General features: G+C 53.8%; 2 protein-coding genes across 5 annotated transcripts in view; one reads left to right on the forward strand and one right to left on the reverse strand.

The window, feature by feature from the left end:
- SUGP1 (SURP and G-patch domain containing 1) lies at nucleotides 1-22,178 on the reverse strand. The gene is made up of 14 exons (XM_049877525.1): nucleotides 21,811-22,178; nucleotides 19,079-19,241; nucleotides 11,347-11,450; nucleotides 10,260-10,487; nucleotides 9,167-9,290; nucleotides 8,832-8,932; nucleotides 7,747-7,870; nucleotides 5,435-5,808; nucleotides 3,918-4,024; nucleotides 3,018-3,195; nucleotides 2,520-2,626; nucleotides 1,928-2,073; nucleotides 1,158-1,287; nucleotides 1-856 (listed from the first exon to the last, which is right to left on the reverse strand). The coding sequence occupies exons 1-14, from the start codon at nucleotides 21,842-21,844 to the stop codon at nucleotides 830-832; spliced, it is 1,947 nt and encodes a 648-aa protein (XP_049733482.1). The 5' UTR covers nucleotides 21,845-22,178; the 3' UTR covers nucleotides 1-829.
- MAU2 (MAU2 sister chromatid cohesion factor) overlaps nucleotides 22,163-23,723 on the forward strand; it is a 23,824-nt gene continuing 22,263 nt past the window's right edge. For all 4 annotated transcript variants that reach the window (XM_049877526.1, XM_049877527.1, XM_049877528.1 and 1 more), the window contains exon 1: nucleotides 22,163-22,476. In XM_049877526.1, the coding sequence (XP_049733483.1) occupies nucleotides 22,201-22,476 (276 nt within the window). In that variant the 5' untranslated portion in view covers nucleotides 22,163-22,200. The remainder of the gene's footprint in view (nucleotides 22,477-23,723) is intronic.

Genomic DNA, 23,723 nt, shown 5'->3' on the forward strand with positions numbered 1-23,723 from the left:
TGCTTGTCCACCATAGTTTAATAAATGCTCTGGGGCCCACACTGGGCACAGACCTTCAGCAACAGGGTCAAGGCTACCAGAGGGAAGGAGCCCTGCAGGAGGGTACCTGGGTCAGGTGCAGGGAATGAGGTCTCCTGGGAGGAGCCCGAGGACATGGGGCAGTGGGAACAGGTGTGAACTGGGTGTTCCCACCTCCAAGGCTGCCTGCCCTGCAGGTCTGAGGCTGGGCCCTGCCCGCAGGCGCCTCCCCAGATTCCTCCTGGCCCAGTTTTGGCCCAGATAAGGCCAGGTCCCAAGGAGCCCAGCATGACCCAAGTTTACTACACTAAAGCAGCCTTTCTCTGTCCCCTCTCTTCAGGAGAGACAGGGGGCTGTGTCCTCCCCATAAACTATGCCAGGGCTGAATAGGGAGTGGAGACCCCATAAGCAGACATGATGCTAGCATGCCCGGGACTCCTAGGGTGCTGGGAAATCTTCACAACATATCCCACCTGGCTTGCCCCCAGTCTGGCCCTGGCCCTACAGCTAAAGAACAGGAAGGTTGTGGCAGAAGGCAGGACCAGGCTGAGGAACAGGAGGGTGGTGATTGACAGGCCTGGCTGTCATGGCCAAGGAACAGGAGGGTCTGGGTGGACGGCAGGCCCGGCCCTATGGATGACGAACAGAAGGTTGTGGTGAGTGGCAGGCCTGGCTCCGTAGCAGGCTCGCACCGAGGCTTTAATACACAGCACGATACTCGCAATAACAGGAGGGTGGGCAGACACGCAGGCTGGAACGTTCCAGGGTCTGGGACAGTCCTTTAGGAAGTAGTGTGAATACTGGCGAATACTCAGTAGTAAGGCCGTCGGGGGTTGTTCTGTAGGAGGCAAAAAAGACAAGGTGGAGCTAACTTTAAAGGTTCTGGGGGCAGCTGAGCTCATATCCTCAGGACGTGACAGGAGGGAGGGAGGGAGGGATCTGGGGAGGAGAGGGGGTCTGATGTAGGCTGACTGAGAGTTCTGGTAGGGGCCAAGGGCAGACGGGTAGCTGGGGACCTGGCCTTGGTGGGCTGGAGAAGGCAAGGAAATTCTGGTACCACCACCAGGGCTCCACGCCCAGGGAGTTCAGAGAGGTGAGAGACCCTTAAGTGAATGGTGGGGGCAGGCAAGGGCACGCACCAGGGGGTTGGGCCGGAACCGGTAGGCCAACATCATCCTCTTGCGGAAGGCCTCATACTCATCATCCTCTTTAGAAAGCTCAGCCGGCCGGTCGATGCCAAAGCCGGCTCCGTCCACGGCGGTGGTCCCCCTACAGGAAGGGAGGGGGCAGGTGTGAGTGCTGGACCTGGGGGGCCAGTGGGCCCAGCACACACCCTGATCAGACCTCGATGCGGGCACTGTACTGAACTAGATGGGATCGTCTGTGCAGACATGCCCAGGGCTGTGAGCTACAGACAGCCGAGGTATTCCAGAAACAGCTGCTGAGGACAGAGAGGGCTGTTTCCCACCTGCCCCTCACTCACCCTGAGGATACCCCTCTTCGTCCTCCCTCTCCCTGGTGGGGAATAATAATAATGCCTCAGCCAGGCCAGCAGGCCCAGCATGCTCCCTTGGAGGACGGACCATTTGTGTATACATGTGCCCATTTGGTCTGGGTGGACACAGGAGAGAAAAGTCAGAATGCATCCCAGGGTGGGTCACCCTCCAGCACCATGCCTCATTTTTGGCATGGTGTGTGCAGTGGGGTGCTGCCATTGTTTCACTGAAGGAGAAAAGCCATCACACAGGGCAGGGATGAGGGGGACAGGGGACAAGGAGACAGCAGGCCCCTACTGCTAGGTCAGTGCCCACACACAGCAGGTTCCCCGAGCCCACCATCCAGTGCACTACCATGCTGACAGGATGCTTGATGCCCTGGCCCCCGTGAACCCCCATCTACCCACGCTCACTTGCTGACGGGGTTCTTGATGCCCTGACCCTCGGAGCCCAGGCCTTCGCCCTCCTTCCATCCCATCTTCATCAGCATCTGGTACCCGATGTTCTCCACCGTCAGCTTGAACTCCTTGTACTCTGAGTAGTCGGGCTCACGGCCCTCCTGCAGGGCGTGGGCACCATCAGTCACCAGGCCTCTGAGCCGTGCTTCAGCAGCCTCCCTACCTCTGGCCTCATTCATGGGGGACAGTGCCCACCCGTCCACCCCATGAAGGTCATCTCCTGGGGCCCAGCTGGCAGTGTGCCTGTGCACCAAGCTCCTAGTGGCCGAGACAGGACAGCAACAAGCCCCACAGGCTCGCCCACTGGGGGATGAGGATCTGCTACATGAGTTGCTCTACAAAGACACCGCGTGGCTCTGCCTCACCAGCCTGACAATCCTGAGTGGGCAGGACACCAGCCCTGTCTACAGAAGCCAGTCCTTGGGCCTCTGCTGAGGAAGTGCTTTGCCTGTGCGTGCACTTAGTTGGTGCAATGGAAGCAGGTGCCTGCAGCCCCAGAACGTTGCAGTCGCAGACAGAGTAGCCATGGTCATGCGGCACCCTTTACCTTCAGGGCCTTGAAGGTCTCCATGAACTTCTCCAGTTCGTCCGGTGGCAGGAAGTCTCCGATGAAGTGCTTGCCCCGGCCCATCTTGGTTAGCTGCTCAGCCCACTCTGCCAAGGGAAGGAGGAGTAAGGGAGGGAGGAACGGGGAAGGCCCATGCTCCCACAGCCCTTCTGCAGGTTCTCCATGGCCAGCAAACACCGGCAGAGCTCTCTGCTCGCTGAAACGTCACCCCAGAGGACCACGAGGCAGAAGCCTCCAGCCAGGGTGGGCATGAGGTCTGGACCCACATGAGGTGCCCAGCAAGCCTGGGAGAGGAGTAAGGGCCCGGCTGCCCCATGGAGCCTCATCCACATCCCACCCCACCCCTTCACATCTTGTCCATCCTCACCTGGGCCTGGGCCTGGGCCTGCCCCTGCCCCCGACCCATGGCCACCTTGCATCTTGTTCATCTCCCACTCCCCCACATCCGGTCCTGCCGCCCCAACCTGCCCCACCCACCCCGAGTCTTGTCCATCTCCATGCGCCGCAGCTGGTGCTCCCAGGTGCCCAGCTCGCTGTCCACCTCCTCGTCACTGTCGTAACCGTGCTGGTGCTGCTGCAGCGCCTTCTCCCACAGCAGCTGCATGTCCTGCATGGCGCGCTTGTGCTGCATGATCATGTCGTACATCTGCTGCATCTGGGGGGACGCGCGTGGGGTCAGTGGGCCCCCATGCCTGCTTCTCTCTGCCAGAGAGCTCTGAGCCCAAGCAGCTGGTGGAGCCCAGGTCTCCGGGTCCCAGCATCTGCCTCACCCACAGCCTACCCCTGACCTCTGGGGAAGTCAGAGGTGACAGCCAAAGGCCCCGCAGCCCCCCGGGGGGCCAGCAGAGAGGTCGCCCTGGCCGTGGGGTCCTTAATCAAGGCAGGCTCACACCCCAAACACCACCTGCCCTGCGCTAATCAGGACTGTGTCCTCTAGCAGACACAGAGGAAAACTGTGGAGATGATTCCAGTTGTGTCCGGCCCACAAACGTGGTAGGAAGGGCCAGAGGAGGACTGAACAGGGGTGGAACCAGAGGGGGACCCACTGGCTAAGGAGCCTCCCCGCTGACCATGGCTCTGCATGGCACAGGGGACCCATGAAGAGGGGATGCAACTACAGTTGCTGTGACAAGGAGGAGCAGTTCCGGTGTTTGCTGTCCCAAATGCCCCTTCCGACAGTCTCGAGGTTGGCTGTGCCCACCCAGTCCCCCACCCTCCTCATGCTCACCCCAACCTCTGCTCCTGCCCCAGCCCCTGCCTGACACCACCACCCCATCCCCTACCCTGACCCCTGCGCCCACCCTGCCCCTTGCCCTGTCCCCCACAACCTCCCCGCCCCTGCCCCAATCCATGCCCCGCCCCCGCGGCTGGCTTTACCTCCTGCTGCTCCTTCAGCTGCTTCTTCTGGGCGTCTGACAGCTCTGTGACGCCCACCAGGCCCACAGGCTTCCCCTTCTCGTAGCCAAGCCCCTTGAGGTCCTGAACTGGAGACAGAGGACACAGGACAGTCAGTGATACGCAGCCCCGCCCCAGGTCCTGAGGGGCAGAGTTGAAGAGTTCCATGTGGCTCCAACGTGGCGAATGAACCTACAGCACCTGTGCAGGGTCCGGTGCACAGTGGGGCCCTCACCTTGGCTGTCACCATCGCCATGGTCATTGGTGACATGTGACAACCGCAGATGGCTGTCACCATCACCATGGTCACTGGTGACGTGATGACCACAGAGACTGCCTGTGCACTTTCTCCTACATCCCTGTTTTGTTTCCACGAGAGCCCCCTGCTGCATACGCTACACTCCCTGATACTGCAGATGTGGACACGAAGACAGAGAGGTTTGGGGCCTCGCTGCCAGTCACAAAGCCACAGGCGACAGGGCAGGGGCTCCGCACGGTGAGACATGAAGCTGACACATGCAAGTGAACGCGTGTGACCACGCATGTGTGTGTGCATCTACACGTGTGAGAACATGCATGCGTGTACAAGTGCACATATGTGCTTGCACACAGGGACCACGCATGTGAGTCTGAGTTCACGTGTATGTCAGTGTGTGAGAATACATGTATAAGTGTACAACTGAGCGCACACGTGCATGTATATGATCATGTGCATGCACACGTGTGAAGCATGTGTGTACGTGTGGATGTACAAGTGTGTACGTGCATGTCCAAGTGTGAGTGACTGCACTGTGTGAGCATTCATGTATGTTATGTGCGTGTCCACGTGTAGTGTAGCTCCCAGAAACCAAACCCTACTGGCAGACACGCAGTGCAGACGCAGGTCTGGCATACGACTCAGCCCTGTAGCTCTATGAGCTCCTTCAGTGTAGGAAGCCAGCTGTTCTCAGAACAAATGCCATTTAACTTGGTACCCGTTTGGGAACTTGGTGGGAGCCAGCGGCACTTAGTGGGATGCCATGGCCCCATCTGGGAAGTGAAAACCACTTCCCGCAGGGAAGCTGGGCAGGGCACAGAAGCCCCTCGGGGGCATGAAGAAAGCTGTGCCACCTCTGCCCGTGAGAATGCCACACTGCTCCTGGGCACCCTGACTCCGTACCAGGTGAGGGCCGCCCAAGCCTGGACAATGCCAGCCAGTGATGTAAACCTGGGCATGAGTGACCCCAGTCCGAGGGCATGCTTAACAGGCCTCTGGGGCATATCTATACCTGTCGGCGTTAGACAGACCTCCGGGCATAGGCTGAGCGGTGTTGGCTGGCTGTCAGAGCAGGGGCACTTGAACACCAGCCCAGGCCTCTCCACCCTGGGGGAGCTTTTGTCCAGAACCCCAGGGAGGATGACTTCCAGGACCCCTCAACCCCAAGCATGTTATAGTAGGGGGGATACCACAATCTGAGCTGCCCTCCTTTCTATGTGGGGGCAGGGAGAAGACTGCTCACCTGACAGTGGTGAGGGGGCAGCGTCTGCATCCCTTTGCACCAGCTCGGCGGGCGGGAGCTCTACTTTATCCTCCTCAGGCCCCCACCGGCTCTTCCGCTTCCTCTTTGCAGTAGTCGCAGCAGCCGGCTTCCCAGGAGCAGTGGCCAGGGCAGTGGTGGGCATGGGGGTGGTGGAGGGCACAATGACAGCAGATGAGGCCAGGCAGGTAGTTGCAGGGGGCACAGACCCTGACAGAGCCTCAGAGGGGCACTGGAGCTTCAGGCCAGGGTCAAGGGCTATGGGGGTGCCCATGGGGCCAGCCTTGGCTCTCCGGAATTCCTCCAGCTTCTGACGGTAATACTTGTACCCTTTGCTGTTGGGTTCATACAGAAAGCTGCAAAGGAGAGGAGGGGCTGTGAGCTGGCCTTGAACCCCAACCCAGACACCAGGCCATGTCCACGGTCACAGCGTGTCACAACTTCCTGCCTGGCCAGGCCTCAGTGGCTGCTGGTTCTGCCCGAGGAACATGATGACATGCTCATAGACTTCGAGAACCATAGGGCAGGCCAGGACTCCCCATCTCCCATCTTTATCAGGAGCCCCCACCCTGCTCATCACGCCATGCCCAGGGGAACTGGAGTGAAACCCAGACCCCCGTCTGGGCAGAAGCCTCCCCAGGCTCTGTAATGTGAGGAACCCTGAACCAAACAGAGATGAGAAATGTCAGACAGCAAAAGCAAAGGGCCTGCCCTGAGCCCCAAGGAATCAAAGTCCCGACAGCCTGGCATATCAGCATACCCCTCGATGCGTTTGTGAGGGCATCTCGAAAGGCAGGACACTTGTGCGCTGGGGTCCCCTTGGCCCTCTCCCTGCCTATCACAGAGTCAGGCCTATTCTGGCTCCCTGCTCCACTCCAACAACACACGTCCCCGAGCTGGCAGCTGGAGTCCCTGGATGGTGCAAATGGTTAACGCTTAGCTGCTAACCGAAATGATGGCGGTTTGAGTCCATCCAGAAGCTCACTGGAAGAAAGACCTGGCAATCTACTTCTGAAAAAAATCAGCCATTGAAAACCCTATGGAACACAGTCCTACTGATACACACGGAATCACCACGAGCCAACGCTGACTCAGTGGCAACAGTTTTTTTTTTTTCTTTTCTTGCCAATGCAGTACTAGGGGCACTTACAGGGTCCCGACAAAGGTCTGCATTCACACCAGGATAGGTGGCTCAGCAGGTGCCTCAAAGCAAGAGTGCTTGTCCCTTGGTTGAAACGGCACAAAAAAGCCCCAAGAGAGTGTGGGGGGGCCCACGCCTCACTGACTCAGAGATACGGGGCACTTTCCTGTACTCCTCTGGGTCACAGTACAAGCATCGGGAAGCCCAGGGAAAGACAGTGTGCAACATCAAGAGACAAGCAAGGTGTTTGTTCAGAGAAATGGAGAGGCTGGATGTGAGGACACTGGACAGGTTCCCTGAGGGCCAGTGTCAGGGACCAGCTTAAGGAGGATGGGCCTTGTCCTGGCCACACAACCTCAGCCTGACCACACAGCCCTTCCTGACAGCACCATCTCTCCCGGACCACACCACTGCATCCTGACCACATGGCCTTATTCCAACTGCATAATCGTCCTGAATGCACAACTCTGTCCTGAACCAGGAAGGCACTGCAAGTCCTGGCATCTCTGACCAGAAGAGGGGGCTAGGATTGGAACCTTGGTGGAATCCCATGACATTGACTACTTTCACTGGATGGATTTTGCAGCCAGTGTCTAGTGCAATAGTCTCCTACTTCCATAAACTTACTTACAGGAAAACGGTGAAAAGGTGGAATGACTTAGAGCAGATGTTAGTCGGGGGGCTCAGAGAGGTGGCCCACACCACAGGAGTCATCAGGAAGACTCTGAGTTGGAGCACCCTGGGGGTCCTCCAGTCCACAGCAGACCTCTCTCCTGACTCCAGACCCAGACACCCACGGCCTTGTGACCCCTCAGGCACCAGACACACGGCACACCTGACCCTCAGGCATCCCCTCCCAGCCCCTCTCCTCAGCCTCTACTTCCAGCAGCCCCTCCTGTTGGTTCCCCTGCCCACGCCCACCACCAGCCCATCTCTGACCAACCCCCACGGCTGCTGACTGGGACCCTGAGAGCACAATGACCACATCCTGCCCTGCTCCAGCCCCTCCACAGGCCCATGAGTGGACACTTCTGAGCCCCAGGGGCCTGGCCCTGCCCAACCCTGCAGCCCGGACTCCCACGCCCTGATGCACCCCCCACACCCACCTTCGCCCCTACCTGTGTGCCGCCCCTACCTGCGTGCCGCCCCTCACCTGAAAGCCTGGTTCTCACGGTTGTTCTGGAGGGCGATGGTCTCCACCTCCGGACCCCCGTCTGCTATGAACCTGGCCAACTTTTCTGCAAGGTTCTTGGCCTCTTCATCCTCTGGGGGTGAAACTTTAAGCAGGCTGTCAGTACTGAGCGCAACGCACCACACCCAACAGCCTAACTTCCGCTAAGAACCCCACAGCAACTCGGCAACTTGAGGGGCTCGTCTTAGGAGCAATGCAAAGAAAAACAACAAACGGGAGTCAGATTACTGCAGGAGACCAACACCCACCCACCGGATCAGTGCCACAGCCCCTTGCCCCACCCCCTACTCCAGGACTAACACTGATTCAGCATCATAGGTGCTTCCCTGCACCCACCCAGCCTCAGTACCTACACTGGGGGAGCCTCATGGCACACCCCACCCAGTCCCTGCCTAGGACTGATGCAGGTCAGCGTGACGCCTCCTGATCCGACCCTGGGACCGCTGGGTCAGTGTCTTGGCACCCCCGCCCCCATCCTGGTTGGGTCTGGGCCAGGGGGACAGGCCCACCCTGGATGGGGAGGAGGTCACAGTGTGGAGACAGGCCAATCCTCCTCCTCTGGGGAGAGGGTCAGGGCAAAAGGGCCAGGTGCCAGGGAAGGAACTCTGCCTCATTCCAGCTCCCGCTGTCCACCAGGGCACCACTTCACCCGCAGGTGAAGACCCACAGGTGTCCCCCACTGCCCTGGAGCTTGCCCCAAACCCCACTGGCTGAATGTTCTTGGCTGTCTTGTCCCCTGCTCCCACAAGTATCTTGTAGCTGAAGTGCTCAGCCCATGGCGGGAGCATGTTGGTGCTCATTAAACAACCAATGGACATGAGCTCAACCCCCCAGTGCTCTCCTCTGGGCACCCTGTGTGCCCAGCACAGGGCCAGGTGGGGAAGGGGGACCCTGTGTCACCTGATCCCACAGTTCTGGAGGGGATGGTGGTGCCGGCCCAGCTCGAGACAAGGATACAACATGACCTGAGGGGCCCTGATTCCCCACCGGGCACAGTTTCCCAGGCCCCCTCCCCTTGCCTACCTGGCTCCCACTGCCCCACTTACCTTTCTGAGGGGCCGCCTGCATCTTCTGTGCCTCCTTCCTCATCTCGGCCACCTTCTTTCTGTAGTAGAGGAACTCCCGACTGTTTTTATCGTGCAAAAACCTGGACAGGGTTTGACAAAGGAGAGGGCCTGAGCAGCTGTAGCAAGGGGGCCACATGGCTCCTGGGACACTTTGCACACAGCAAGCTGGCAGGACCCTGACACAACCCAGGGTTATGTCTCTGCTCCGCCCAGCTGTGCCCACAACCTGGCACACCCTCACCCCAGTAACCTCCACAACGGCACTACAGCTAAGCAAGAAGATGGCACCAGCCCCTGGCCCCAGAGACACTCACGAGAAGGCGGGGTTGTCTTTGTAGTCCTCCATGGCCACCTTCTCTAGCTCAGGGCCGCCTTCCGCCACAAAGCGGGCCAGTTTTTCTATCACTTTCCGAGTCTCGACTCCCTCTGGGGGTGAAACTTTAAGGAGGCTGTCAGTACGGGGGCTTAACTCACACACCTCACAGTCAACAGGCACACTCTCTCTGGGGACCACAATGACAGAGGGTGGGGAGAAGAGGGTGAGATACGGGACATCAGTGCCTGGTCTGTGCACACAGCACCAGGAACACAGGGTCATCTGCACAGTCGAGAGCACATGGGCAGAGAGGGCACACCAGAGCTGTGTGCCTCACAGGGGCTGTGTGTTGCATGGGGTCCACGTGCCTCATGGGGCCATGTCCACCCCAGACCGGGAGGAGGCCTTTGAAAACACATCCAGTCTCACTTTTCTTTTCAGGAATGATTAATTCTTTCTTTTATTGATCAGTTTTCAGTATTATGAGTTGGTTCCCTTTCACCCTCCTTTATAACTCAGGAGGCCCCACAGGACCCAGGGGGGCTGCCCCTGCCCCTGCTTGTCTTCGTTCATCTCAGGAGCCCAGGCAGGCGAGGCTGGTCTCTGGTTTCCTCAGACCCTGGCACTGCCCACCAAGAGCATGTGTGAAGTTGTCACAGCATGGTAGGGACATACAGCCACCAGCCCTGGCCAGGTCTGGCCCCCCAGCACTCAGTGACCTGGGGTCCCTCTGAAGGTAGGCAAGGCTGCACGCAGGGAGGCATGCTGCTGCCTGCTCCCTGCTACCCCATAGAGAGCAACCACCTTCCTCCCTACCCAGGGCAAGGGACCACGGTCTATTTGCTCACAACACTGTTGTGTGGGATGAGTGACCCACAGTGGGGCACGGCACTCCTGGGCCTTGGTAGGAGGGTCAGCGCATGCCCAGCCAGAGGCTCTGCCAGCACTGCCCAGAGGGTGGGCCACATGAGAGGACCCCATGCCCCATACATACTCCAACCACCCCTCCCCAGGTCCACCCCAAGCCCTCCCTGCTGAGAGCGTGGCCTCAGGCCACCTCTCCTGACCACAGGCCCTAGCCCCGTGCCTACCTTTGATCTCCAGCCATTGCTCATAGTCTTCCTCATCGTCGTCATCCGGGGACTGGAAGACGCTCGGCCGGGTGGCCACGGGGAGCTGCTTGGCATGTGAGTATGTTTTCCCTGGGCCCGGTGGGCCACCCAGTCCCAGGCCTGCTCGCTTGCTGATCAGGAGAGGCCTCCTCACAGTGCTGGGGATGGGTGTGCTCTGGGGGGCACTGGCCGAGTTTGGGGGGGCATCTTGGAAAGGAAGGAAAGTCCTGTCGGATCAGAGGCCACACACTCCCAGGAGGCCACCCACGCCCCACAGATCATCGGAACGCGCCTACGAGGATGCCACCTAATTTACAGATGAAGACAGTAGGCTCAGCAAGCAGGACTTGTCACAGTCACCCACCAGGGCCCCAGCTCTGTGGACAGAGCTTTCCTGGAACACATAGACCCACACCCGCATTCCAGAAAGAAACCACGTCCTCTGACTGCCAGTGTGATGCTAACTGCTGGTGCCAAGCTACTCGCACCTTCACATACGGCATGGGCCTGGACAGCATGGGGAGCTCAGGCAGTCCCCTCCTCAGTGAACGGTGGTCCCTCAGCTGTCCTAGGGACCCGACAGTGGCTGAGTATCAGTGGCTCACAGGAAATGACCTCTGATCAGTCAACTCTGTGGTGCAGACATGGGCCTCGTCCGGCCCCAACACATCCCTCAGTGTTCCTGTGGGCCAGTGACCCACATACCTGCACACAGGGACCTGTGTCCCAGGGCAGCCCTAGATGGGGAGAAGACCCTGGCACACTGGCTGGGGAGTGTGGTCTAGTTTGGGACCAGCTATGTCCAACAGAGTCATGGTCCCCCTGAGACACCCATAGGTGGGAGCACACACAGGCCACGCTCAGAGGGGCACACAGCGTAGATCCTAACCGGCCACAGCCAGGCTGGCTCTGCACCCACGCTGGGTCCTTGGGCCTAGTATTTCTAAGTGTCAGTTTCCTATCTAAAATGGGAGGCAAAAGTTTGGTGGGGACCTGGGGGTCTGCACTCTGAGGAGGGGTGGGTTGGGCAGGGAGCCCCTGGGATCACAGGGGCAGCCCCACTCACCTGTGCTGGTCTGCGCCTTCTGCAACTTCAGAAACTGCTGCAGGAAGCTGCCGTCGTTGGCGAACTTGTTGGAAATGGAGGAAGAGTCATGCGCATTTGCAATTCTAGACCCGAGAGTGAGAGAGGACAAGGGTAAGCAGGGGCAGGAGAGACAGGTCAAGGGCCGCTGCGGCCCCATACTCACCAAAACTGGCCCCCACAGGTGTCAGGGGGCTGCTGTGAAGCGCAGGAGCAGGCTTCCAAGCAGGAGGTTGGGGATACTCCTGTTCAGGGAAAACAACACTTCGTGTACTCACACCATCTCTGCCTGCGCCCAGCCCTCTCAGGTCCAGACGCCCAGCCCCCCGAGACTGGCTCCCGCAATGTGTGCGAGCCACCTGATGTGCCTGCCTTTAACAGCATCTCTGCACCCTGACTGGTTTGAACACCTGGCTTCCTGCCTAGACCTCCAAGTTCTTTAGGGAAGTCCTGTGTCTGTTCCTTCACGTGTGTGACTCCAGTGCATGCCAGCACCTCTAGGTGTGTCACAGGCGTGCCAGAAAATGCCAGCAATCTCCGAGCAGAAGAGTTACATGGGCACTCTCTTTATTTTTTCTACTCTGTCTTGTTATTATTATTAATATTTTTTTAAAGGCAAACCCGAGGACCTAAATATTTTGAGTTCTAACTTATTTTTCTTCTGTCACTGTGGTGCACTGACTTACTTATTACAGCCCTTCTTGCCATAGTCTTTGTGACTCTCACAGGATGACTGGGTGGGACTATGCAAATAGGGTACTTGTGGCCTACCAAGGGGACTGGACAACTTGCTGCTCATGTAAATACGATGTATGGAACCTGTGACGGTTAAGGTTATTTATCAAGTCGGCTGGGCCATGGTTTTCAGTGGTTTGGTAGTTATGTAAAGATGTAGCTGTCTTCCACTTTGTGATCCAATATGAATCCTAGCCTCTCTGCCTGTGGTCATAGACCCATTTGGAACTGAATTGTCTGTTATGTCAAAGAGGCAGGATTAGGGTGGGATATATCTCAAGTCACTGCCTTAGTAGAGGATGTAACTCAAGGCACAACTCTTATCCCAGTTACCATCCTTACTACCCTTACTCAAGTCGCAACCTTACACTGCCTTGTTCAAGTAGGAGGAAGTTCTTTGAGAATATAGTCTGCACCCATTACGTACGTATGTTTATATATACATATGCACACACACAGACACACACACGAATGCTCTGACAAAGCTCTCTCTCTTGCTCTGGATCCTAGATCCGGCTTATCATCATTTGACCTCCTGTTCTTGAAACTTGAGCCAGCAGCCTATCATCTGACCTGATTCACCAGCTTCCGCAGCCTTGTGAGCCAGCAGCCTGTCATCTGACCTGCTAATTTGGGTTCGTCAGCCCCTGCAACCACATGAGTCAGGAGAAGCCTCCAGCCTGACATCTGAACCACGGATTTGGGACTTGCCAGCCACCACAACCGTGTGAGCCATTTCTTTGATGGTTCATGAGTTCTGTGAGACATTGCAGCGAATTACGGAACCCAAAGACAGGAAGAGAGTACTCAGGGGAGGAGGAGCGGTTGATGTTAGAGATGATGGAGTGGTACAGCAGTTTGGAAAAGGTGGACATTTGGGACATCTTCAAAAAAACAAAAAAAAAATTTTTTTTTTTTTTTAACCTCCACCTCAGAGGAACTAGCTTTATGCTGATTCTTCTAAAAAGAAATTACCCATTCGATCATAAAACAGAGGCTTGTTATGGAACAAGTAGAAATGTAGAAAACAGGAATGTAGGAATCAAGGGGGAAAACCCCACAGAGTCCTGCATCTCAAAAGGGCCACTATTCCCATTTTGGGATATTTACTTTGCACCCTAAGTTTGAAGTCAGAGGAAATGAGGCTGTAACCACAGACCACACCTGCAACCTCACACAGTTGCTGCTTCTGTTCCTCCTTAACCCACCACCCAGCCAACCTCAGAGATCCCCCTTTATATTGTTCCTCAGGGCCGTGTTAACGTTTTGCCATAGTGACGTGCCCAGGTAGGTGGCAAAAGTGCAGGGAGCCCACAGGTCTACCATTTCTCTTTAAAATTGTCTTATTTTTCTAGGAATCTGCTCTAATGAACTAAAAATGCAAAACAACTAAAAACAACAACACAGGGCGCTGGTTAAGTCAACCACAGGACCTCCAGAGAGCAGACAGGGTGCCCTGAGAAGTCAAGATCCTAAAGCAAAAGTGGCCAGATACATTAAATGAAAACAAAGAGACAGAATATAAAACCACATCTACAGTACGGTCCCGCCTAAGTCAAGACAGACTTGAGTTGAAAACTGTTAGAAAAACACATTAAAACGTAGCCAGTTGTATTGGGGTTGTGGGTTATGACTCTTTTTTCCCCCTTTTCTCTCTCCTGTATTTTCCAGATTTTCTGTATGAATTATCTTTAAGGTTATTTTAAATGAAAGAAAAAGGAAGTTCTGGCTGATAAACTGCCCTTGGCATTAGACAAGCAGGCCCCCAGTGTCCCTCAGTGCTCCTATTCTCCTTTATGCTGTAGCATTGCTCCCCAGGGGACGGGGTGGGGGTGGGGGTTGCTGTACATCAAGGCAGCAGACAGATACCACTGAAAACTATAACAAATGGTGAGGGCTAATGTAAGGCTGGTTCTTGACGAACAGAAAAAACACAATGGGGTGTATCCACACAAACGAATTTTACTCAGCTCTAAAAAGGAACCAAAGGAGCCCTGGTGGCACGATGGGTAACTACTCGGCTGCTAACTGAAAGGTTGGGAGTCTGAACCTACCCAGCAGCTGGTGATCTACTTCCATAAAGATTATTGCCTAGAAAACCCTATAGAATAGATCCTCTGTCACATGGGGTTGCTATGAGTCAGAATCGACTCCACAGCACCCAGCAACAAAAATGAAGCGTTGATACATGCTTCAACATGGATGAACCTCAAAAAGGTTATGCTGACTGCGAAGAGTCAGACACAAAAGGACAAATACTGTGTGATCCCACTTATACAAAATGTCCAGAACAGGCAAACCCACGGATACAGAAAGTAGAGTCGTGGTTGCCAGGGGCTGGGAGAACATGAGAAGTGACTGCTGATGGGTACAGCGTTTCTATTTGTTCCAGAACTAGATAGAGGTGGTGGTTGGACAACTCTGTGAATTAACTAAATGCCATTGAACCGTATCCTTAAAAGAGTGAATTTTAAGGCATGTGAATTGTTGTTGTTGTTGTTAGGTGCCCTCGAGTCAGTTCTGACTCACAGCAACCCCATGTACAACTGAAAAAAACACTGCTTGGTCCTGCACCATCCTCATGATCATTGTCATGCTTGAGCCCACTGTTGCAGCCACTGTGCATCTTGCCAAGAGTCTTCCTCCTTTTCGCTGACCGTCCTCTCTACCAAGCATGACACCCTTCTCCAGGGACTGATCCCTCCTGGTAACCTCCAAAGTATGTAAGACATAGTCTCACCATCCCTGCCTCTAAGAAGCACTCTGGTTGTACTTCTCCCAAGACAGATTTGTTTGGTCTTGGGAGTCCACGGTATATTCAATATTCTTTGCCAACACCACAATTCAAAGGCGTCCGTTCTTCTTTGGTCTTCTTTATTCATCTAGCTTTTGCATGCATATGAGACAATCTAAAACACGATGGGCTGGATCAGACACACCTTAGTCCTTAAGTGACATCTTTGCTTTTTAATGCCTTAAAGAGGTCTTTTGCAGCAGATTTGCCTAATGCAGTGCGTCTTTTGATTTCTTGACTGCAGCTTCCGTGGACGTTGGTTGTGGATCCAAGTAAAATGAAATCCTTGACAATTTCGATCTTTTCTCCATTTATCATCATGTTGCTCATTGGTCCAGTTGTAAGGATTTTTGTTTTCTTTACATTGAGGTGTAATCCATACTGAAGGCTGTGGTCTTTGATCTTCATCAGTAAGTGCTTCAAGTCCTTTTCACTTTCAGCAAGCAAGGTTGTGTCATCTGCATAACGCAGGTTGTTAATGAGTCTTCCTCCAATCCTGATGCCCCGTTCTTCATACAACCCAGCTTCTCGGATTATTTGCTTGGCAGACAGACTGAATAAGTATAGTGAAAGAATACAGCCCTGACACACACCTTTCCTGACTTTAAACCATGCAGCATCCCCTTGTTCTCTCCAAACAACTGCTTCTTGATCTGTGTACAGGTTCCTCATGAGCACAATCAAGTGTTCTGAATTCCCATTCCTTGCAATGTTACCCATAATTTGTTATGATCCACAGTCAAATGTCTTTGCATAGTCAATAAAACACAGGTAAACATCTTTCTGGTATTCTCTGCTTTCAGCCCAGATACGGTATTCCTGGTTCCACATCCTCTTCTGGATCCTACTTGAGTTTCTGGCAGGTCCCTGTGATCTTTGGCAAAATTATACTTGCATGTGATATTAATGAAATTGTGTGATAATTTCCACATTCGGTTGGAGGGCCTTTCTTGGGAATAGGCATAAATATGGATTTCTCCCAGTCGGTTGGCCAAGTAGCTGTCTTTCAAATTTCTTGGTGTATACGAACAAGCACTTCCAGCACGGCATCCACTTGCTGAAATATCTTGATTAGTATTCTGTTAATTCCTGGAGCCTTGTTTTTTGCCAATGCCTTCAGTCCAGCTTGGACTTCTTCTTTCAGTACCATGGACTCCTGATCATATGCTACCTCCTGAAATGGTCGAACACTGACCAATTTTTTTTGGTACAGTGACTCTGTGTATTCCTTCCATCTTCTTTTGATGCTTCCTGCGTCGTTTAATATTTTCCCGAAGAATTCTTCAATGTTGTAACTCCAGGCTTGAATTTTTTCTTCAATTCTTTCAGCTTGAAAAATGCCAAGTATGTTCTTCCCTTCTGGTTTTCTAACTCCAGGTCTTTGCACAATGTCATAGTAATACTTCACTTTGTCTTCTCAAGCTGCCCTTTGACATGTTCTGTACAGCTCTTTTACTTCATGTCTTCCTTTTGCTTTAACTGTTCTATGTTCAAAATCAAGTCTCATCTCTTCTGACATCCACTTTGGTCTTTCCTTTCTTTCCTGTCTTCGTAATGACTCCTTGCTTTCTTCATGTATGATGTCCTTGATGGCATTCCACAACTCATCTGGTCTCCGATCATTACCATTCAACACGTCAAATCTCTTCTTGATGTGGTCTCTAAATTCAGGTAAGATATACGCAAGGTTGTGCTTTGGCTCTCGTGAACTTGTTCTAATTTCCCTCAGTTTCAACTTGAACATGAGCAATTGATGGTCTGTGCCGCAGTCAGCCCCGGCCTTGTTCTGACCAATATTGAGCTTTTCCACAATCTCCTTCCACAGATGTAGTCAATTTGATTCCCGTGTATTCCATCTGGTGAGGTCCACGTGTATAACTGCCATTTGTGTTGGTGAAAAAAGGTATTTGCAATGAAGTAGTCGTTGGTCTTGCAAAATTCTATCATGTGATCCCTGACATCGTTTCTATCACCAAGGCCATACTTTCCAACTATCAATCCTTCCTTGTTTCCAACTTTCACATTCCAATCTCCAGGAAGTATCACTACATCCTGATTGCTTGGTCGATCAATTTCAGACTGCAGAAATTGATAAAAATCTTCAATTTCTCCTTTGGCTTTAGTGTTTGGTGCATAAATTTGAGTAACACTTGTATTAACTGGTCTTTCTTATAGGCGTATGAATATTACTGTATCACCGACAGCGTCGTACTTCAGGACAGATCTTGAAACGTTCTTTTTGACAATGAATGCAAAGCCATTCCTCTTCAAGCTGTCATATCCAGCATAGTATATGGTTCAAAATGACCAATACTAATCCATTTCAGCTCACTAATGCCTAGTGTATCGATGTTTATGCATTCCATTTCATTTTTGACCACTTCCAATTTTTCTAGATACATAATTCATACATTCCATGTTCCAATTACTAATGAATGTCTGCACCTGCTTCTTTTCATTTTGAGTCATGTCACATCAGCAAATGAAGGTCCCGAAAACTTGACTCCATCCACATCATTAAGGTGAACTCTATTTTGAGGAGGCAGCTCTTCCCTAGTCGTCTTTGGAGTGCCTTCCAACCATTGTCTCATATAGTGCTCATTTTCTGGCACTATATCAGATAATGGAAACCCTGATGGTGTAGTGGTTAAGTGCTACCTACGGCTGCTGACCAAGAGGTCAGCAGTTCAACTCCTCCAGGCGCTCCTTGGAAACTCTATCGGGCAGTTCCACTCTCTCCTATAGGGTCGCTTTGAGTTGGAATTGACTCAACGGCAGTGGGTTTGGTTTTGGTTTATATCAGATAATTTTCAGCTTCTATTCATAAGTTTTCACTGGCTAGTTCTTTTCAGAAGGAGACTGCTGAGTCCTTCTTTCTAGTCTGTCTTAGTCTGGATGCTCAGCTAAAACTTGTCTACTCTGGAGTAACCCTGTTGATATCTAAATGTTGGTGCCATAGTTCTCAGCATCACAGCAACATGCAAACCCACACAGTGCAATAAACTGACAGACGCATGGGGGATGTGAATTACATCCCATGATAAACCAACAAATAAATGAAAACCTAAGGACATAACGGTTCTACAGAATCGTAATTAGGGAACATGTTTTCCTTTCAACAAGTAGAGAAAACACCAGGACGTGAGATAGATCACACCTTCGTGAAACAAAGCAAAGCAAAGCAAAGAGAAGGTATAGAAATGGATCAAAATGGTTGTTTTGGGATGACTTAAATATTTATTTCTTCAGCTCTAAATTCTAAAATTCGGTATTCCTTGACTTTTTCTTTGTCGTTGTTATCTCCAAACTAGCTGCACCAGGCACCTGCCCACCCGATGTCCCTTCCAGCCCTTGATCTAGATGCTATGATCTAGTGGCTTGGCTGAGACCCCTGGAACCCCTCCTGGAGGGGATCCTACGGAGTTTGTCCATCTTGGCACAAGTCCTTCCACAACCCCAGGGGCAAGAGTCCATGAGCCCCCACCACTGGTCACTCGACCTAATGTTCCTAAGTCCTTGGATGCCAGGCTGTGCTGGCATGGGCACCAAGATGAGAGACAGAAGTCGGATGGAGTTTTGTGGAGTATGCACAGCCTACACATTCGACCCCAGAGGAAGGGGCAGCCTCTCTGATAATTCATCTTTCACCTGGAATCCTTGTATCTTATCAACACGACCATCCTGCTTCTCCCACTCTCCAGCATTCAGTGTCTCTCAGAACATGCAGTGGAAACTATGTGAGCTGTCTCCTGCCTTGCTCCACCCAACACACAGGGGGCAGGGCCTCTCTCCCTGTCCTGGTCTTCACACCAGCTTGACCGGGGCTTCAAAACACAGAGCATCATCTCTACCCCTACAGTGTCACTATGCCTCACTTTATTCCCCAGCAGTGCTGAGGTGGGGGCTCACATCCCCCTTTACTAGCATGCTGTGAGCCCCATTAGGGCAGAGCAGAGTTTGCATTTTACTCTGGGCTATGCTCCCAGCCCCTGGCACATGTTTGGTCCTCCGTGAGTAACTGCCAAGAGACTTGTTCCTTTGCTGGCACCCTGAGCTTCCTTAAAGGGGTGCCCATTCCACTCCTTGGTTGCCAGGCTGTGGCTGGTGCATGTCCACTGACCTCCAAAGCAAAGCCCTCTACCGGCAACCGTCCACACCTCAGCCTGGGTCCCAAGGGGCACTTACTCTCCTGGGTGCGAGCTGACCACCTGGTTCTGCTTGGCTTTCTGCTCCATCTTGGCTTCGATTTCCCGTTTCTTCTGAGCAATGAGCTCTTCCTGGTGAAGAATGTTCATGTTCATTTTTCCAGACTTGGGGGGGGCCACCCCAAACCATCGGTTTGCCTTTCCTGGGGAGGGAAAAGGAGCATGTCAGAAGTTCAACTTTGCTTCACATGTGTCCTGGTGCCTGCTACAGGCCAGCAGCAACCAACTTCTGGCTGATTCACACGTTTATTCACACATTCATTCAGCAAACACTGACCGAGTGCCCAGTCAACATTGAGTTGACCCCAATTTATGGCAACCCTACACGTGTCAGAGTAAAACTATCCTCCATATGGTTTGCAATAGATTGCTGGGTTTTTCTTCTGAGGTGCCTTTGGGTGGACTTGAACTGCCAATGTTTTGATTAGCAGCCAAGTATTAACCACTTGCACCCCCCCCCCCGCCCAGGGACTCCAACCAAGCACCCACTAGGTGCTGAATGAAAGAGCCATGGCTTCTGCCTGTTGGGATTCACTTCCAGTTGGAGAGACAATAAACCTGTAACAAGTAACTACAAATTGTGATCAGATCTCTCCTGGAGGCCAAAAAACCAAAACACCAAACCCGCTGACGTCAAGTCAATTTTGACTCATGGTGACCCCGTGTGCATCAGAGTAGAACTGCTCCATAGTGTTTTCTTGGCTGTGATCTTTACGTGCTTTACTAGCCAAAAGGTTGCTGGTCTGAACCCACCCAGAGGTGCCTCAGAAAAGAGGCCTGGTGATCTGCTTCTGAAAGGTCACAGCTTTGAAAACCCTATGGAGCAGTTTTACTCTGCACACATGGGGATGCCATGAGTTAGTGCTGCCTCGACAGCAACTAAGAGCAATCTATAAGGAAGCAGATTGCCAAGTCTTTCTTCTGTGGTGCTGATAGGTGGTTCAAACCACAATCTTTAAGTTGGTAGTCAAGTACAAACTGTTTGCACCAAAAGTGGGTGGGAAAGAGCAATGGAGTAGCTCCTACGCAGCTAGGGTTCCAGAAAAAATGCCTGCTAGAGGGGCATTTACACTTAGACCAGATGATGAGCCAACCTCGTGGAAATCCAAATGAGGAGTGATCTGGGCAAAAGAAGAAATGTTGTGTGTCCGTGCATGAACAAGGGGACCAATATGGCCAGAATGAACACTAGAGGCTGGGGCAGAGGGGAATGAGAAGAGATGAGCTATGAGAGGGAGCTTGGGTTTTACTCCGACAGCTTTGGGAAGTAACATGGAGTATTAAGCTGAAGCAGGTTATTGTTAGCTGCTGTTGAGATAAACCCCAATGCATGGTGACCACATGCACGATGGAACAAAATGCTGCCCAATCCTGCTCCATCCCCATGATTGGCTGTGGATTGGACCATTGTGATCTACTGGTTTTCATTGGCTGATTTCCAGAAGTCAGGCCTTTCTTCCTGTCCATCTTAGTCTAGAAGCTCCAGTGAAAACTGTTTAGCATCATAGCAGCACCCGAGCCTCCACTGACGGATGGGTGGTGGCTGCAGATGAGGTGCTCTGGCTGAGAATTGAACTTGGGTCTCCTACATGGGAGGTGAGAATACCACCATGGAATGAGATCCAACTGCAGTTTTAACTTTTTAGATTGTTCTGGACACTGACTGGAGAGACTGTAGAGGTAGCAAGGAGGCCAAAGAGGAGGCTACTTATAGACCTCCAACTGAGACAACAGTGTCATCAGACTAGAGTGGTAACCTTGAATATGGAGAAGACACCTTGAAGGTTTCCTGTGGGACTCAGAGAAAAACATAAATTCTGAAAAGTGGTTCTCAAGACCCTGCCTGAGGTGGCTCCCCTCCACTTTCAATTCAGAAGTTCTTCAAATGGACAAGCTGGGCCCACCGCAGGGCCTGTGCACCGGCCATCTCGCTTGGCCTCAGATCTTCCCAAACCTGGCACCTTCTTATCTAGAATGTAGCCAGCTAAGACAGGTCTTTTCTGCCACCCAGTATTAGACTCCACCCCACTGTCTCACATCATCACAATTCTCCCATTACAAACACTTGCTCATTTGTACATTGTCTGACATGCCAGTAGAAGGCAACCTGCACGAAGGCAGGGCCCTGGTTTGGTGACTGCTATACCCCCAGCACCCAGCAAGGTGCTGGGCGTAAGGCGAGCACACCCAAACTATTTGCTGAGTGGGAGAATGCATCCCAGTCTGGAAGTTTAGAACTGGGGGAGAAGGATGAGCAAGGCTTGTGGCTAAGTAGGACTCAAAGACCCGGGAAAGTGTGTAAGGGGAGTCCCAAGACAGTCCAGAGAAGCAGCTTTTCCACAAACCGGGAAGCAGGCCAAACGACAGCTGCTACAAAAAGGGGGGCGCAGGACGGCCCAAGGTTGCCGCTCCTTCGGAAAGCAGAGCTCGGAACAGCCGGGAAGGCCGCTATTCCGGAAAGAGGGAGCAGGGCAGACTGGGTTGGCGGCCTTCACCGAAAGCGGGCCGCCCTCGGTAAGCCAGGCGGGGGCAGCCGGCGACCCGGGTCTAGGGTCTCGGGGAACGCGGGAGAGGCAGCAGCCGCCACTTCAGGCGCCCAGGGGGCTGGGCTAAAGTGGCGGCGGGCCCGGGCAGACCCTACGGGAGAGCGAGGCGACGGTGCTTAGCTCGGAGGACCCAGGCAGGCGCCTGAGGGGAAACGAGAGCTGTTACCTGCAACATCCCGGTTGTCCATCTTGAGACTCATCCAATCCCACAATGCTCGGGCGCCGTCTAGGGGGAGGGGCTGTTATAGCGCGCGTGGCATGATAGGAGATGTAGTCCGCGTCGGCCAGCCCCGCCCCGCCATTGCGCGGATGCCCAGGGTCTTCCCTCAAGGACCATAGCCTTAGTCTACCGGCGACGTCTGGTCTCAGTTCCGCTAACCAGAAGGCGTCGTCTTTTTTCACACCTCTCCGGAGTCCCGTGCATCCCAAATACAAACTACATACCTTAAAATAATCTGCGCGGCAGCTCTCGCGATAGCCGCGAACACGCCTCGCCCCGCCCCTCAGGCCTGCTTCCGCCTCCCTGTGGCGGCCGCTTGTTGTTGTGGAGGCCAAAATGGCGGCTCAGGCGGCGGCGGTGGCCCAGGCGGCGGCAGCCCAGGCAGCGCAGGTCGAGGCGGCCGAGTCGTGGTACCTGGCGCTCCTGGGCTTCGCCGAGCACTTCCGCACCTCCAGCCCGCCCAAGATTCGCCTGTGCGTGCACTGCCTGCAGGCTGTGTTTCCCTTCAAGCCGCCGCAGCGCATCGAGGCCCGCACGCACCTGCAGCTCGGCTCGGTGCTCTACCACCACACCAAGAACAGCGAGCAGGCGCGCAGCCACCTGGAGAAGGCGGTGAGCGCGGGCCGGGCCACGGGGGCGGGGCACGGGGGCCGGGCTGATGGACTGCGCCCCGGGCGGACAGGGGGCTCCGAGCCGCCCCTCGGGGACCCGGGGTCGCGACCCCCGAGGAGCCACGGGACCCCCCACTCTCCTCTGCCAGACCCCGACGCCGGCACCCTCCCAGGGGCCCCGAGGGTCTCGCCCCGCCGCCTCTTTATTTTCCGTCTCTGGTGACGGCCTTATTAACCGGAGCCTCTTCAAGGGTCGCGAAGTGTTTTAAGTTTTCAGACTACTCGGAGGGTTGCTTCCTGTCAGGAGTGACAGTTCCCAAGTTGCCAGGTTTCCAAGCGGACCCATCTCCATCCCCTCGTTGGCGGCGATAGGGTCACCCCCAGTGGGTTCTGCATCTTCCAGCCTTGGAGGCTCAGCTCGGGAGCATCAGCCTGGACGTTGCCCCCCCCGAAGTGACTTGGGGTTGGGGAGGGTCAAGCAGAGGGGCGCGATGACAGTCCAGGCATTCATCCCCTAGGAATCTGAGGTCCGGACGCAGGAGGGCGTGCCCTCCTGGACCCGGAAGTCTGGCTCCTCGCGGTGTCTGGAGGGCCTTGTACCCCCGTCTGTGTTGCTGGGTATTGGAGATAGGGAGGAGGAGTCCGGGAGCTGGTAGTTTTCAGTCGTATAATACAAAAAAAAAAAAAAAAAAAACCCACCTTGCCACCGAGTCAATCCCAACTCATGGCGACAAGGATATGTTACAGAACAGAGCGGCTTCATGGGGTTATCTTGGCTGTAACTTTCCATGGCACCACTGGGTGGGTTCGAAGCACCAACCTTTAGGTTAGTAGTCAAGCACAGACCATTTGTGCCACCCAGGGACCTTTGCAGTCCTATGAGGAATTGGAATTAGGGGGCCGGGATCCAGGACCCTGTCACTCAGCACCGGGCCCCCTCCATGTTGCTGTCTTATAGAGGGGAGTCTTGCAGCTCCTGCTTTCTCTTTCTCCATCCACAATCCATCCTTTTCCTTGGGCAGCACTCATCTTCATCTTGACTTGTAGGATCCCCATGCTTTGAAACACATGAGAATGCAGCTGTCACTCTGGACAGTACTTCCATCAGCTTTCCAGCTGCACTCCTCTTGGGCTTGTGCCTCTCGTTGCCTCTGCCACTTACCCAGCTTTGGTCTCCTCAGAGGAGGGGCGGCTTCATGACTAGAATTCACTCAGGTCATAAAACCTTACTGATCTGGGGTGAATCTG

This window comes from Elephas maximus, chromosome 3 (genome assembly GCF_024166365.1).
Source record: "Elephas maximus indicus isolate mEleMax1 chromosome 3, mEleMax1 primary haplotype, whole genome shotgun sequence".
NCBI lineage: Eukaryota > Metazoa > Chordata > Mammalia > Proboscidea > Elephantidae > Elephas > Elephas maximus.

Excerpts from the sequence above, each read along its gene's own strand:
- SUGP1 (XM_049877525.1), bottom strand. The coding sequence starts at position 21,844 with ATGAGTCTCAAGATGGACAACCGGGATGTTGCAG. Across the intron at positions 11,451-19,078 it reads GTCAGCTCGCACCCAGGAGA|AATTGCAAATGCGCATGACT; the intron begins GTAAGTGCCCCT and ends TCTCGGGTCTAG. Across the intron at positions 2,074-2,519 it reads AGACCTTCAAGGCCCTGAAG|GAGGGCCGTGAGCCCGACTA; the intron begins GTAAAGGGTGCC and ends CACGCCCTGCAG.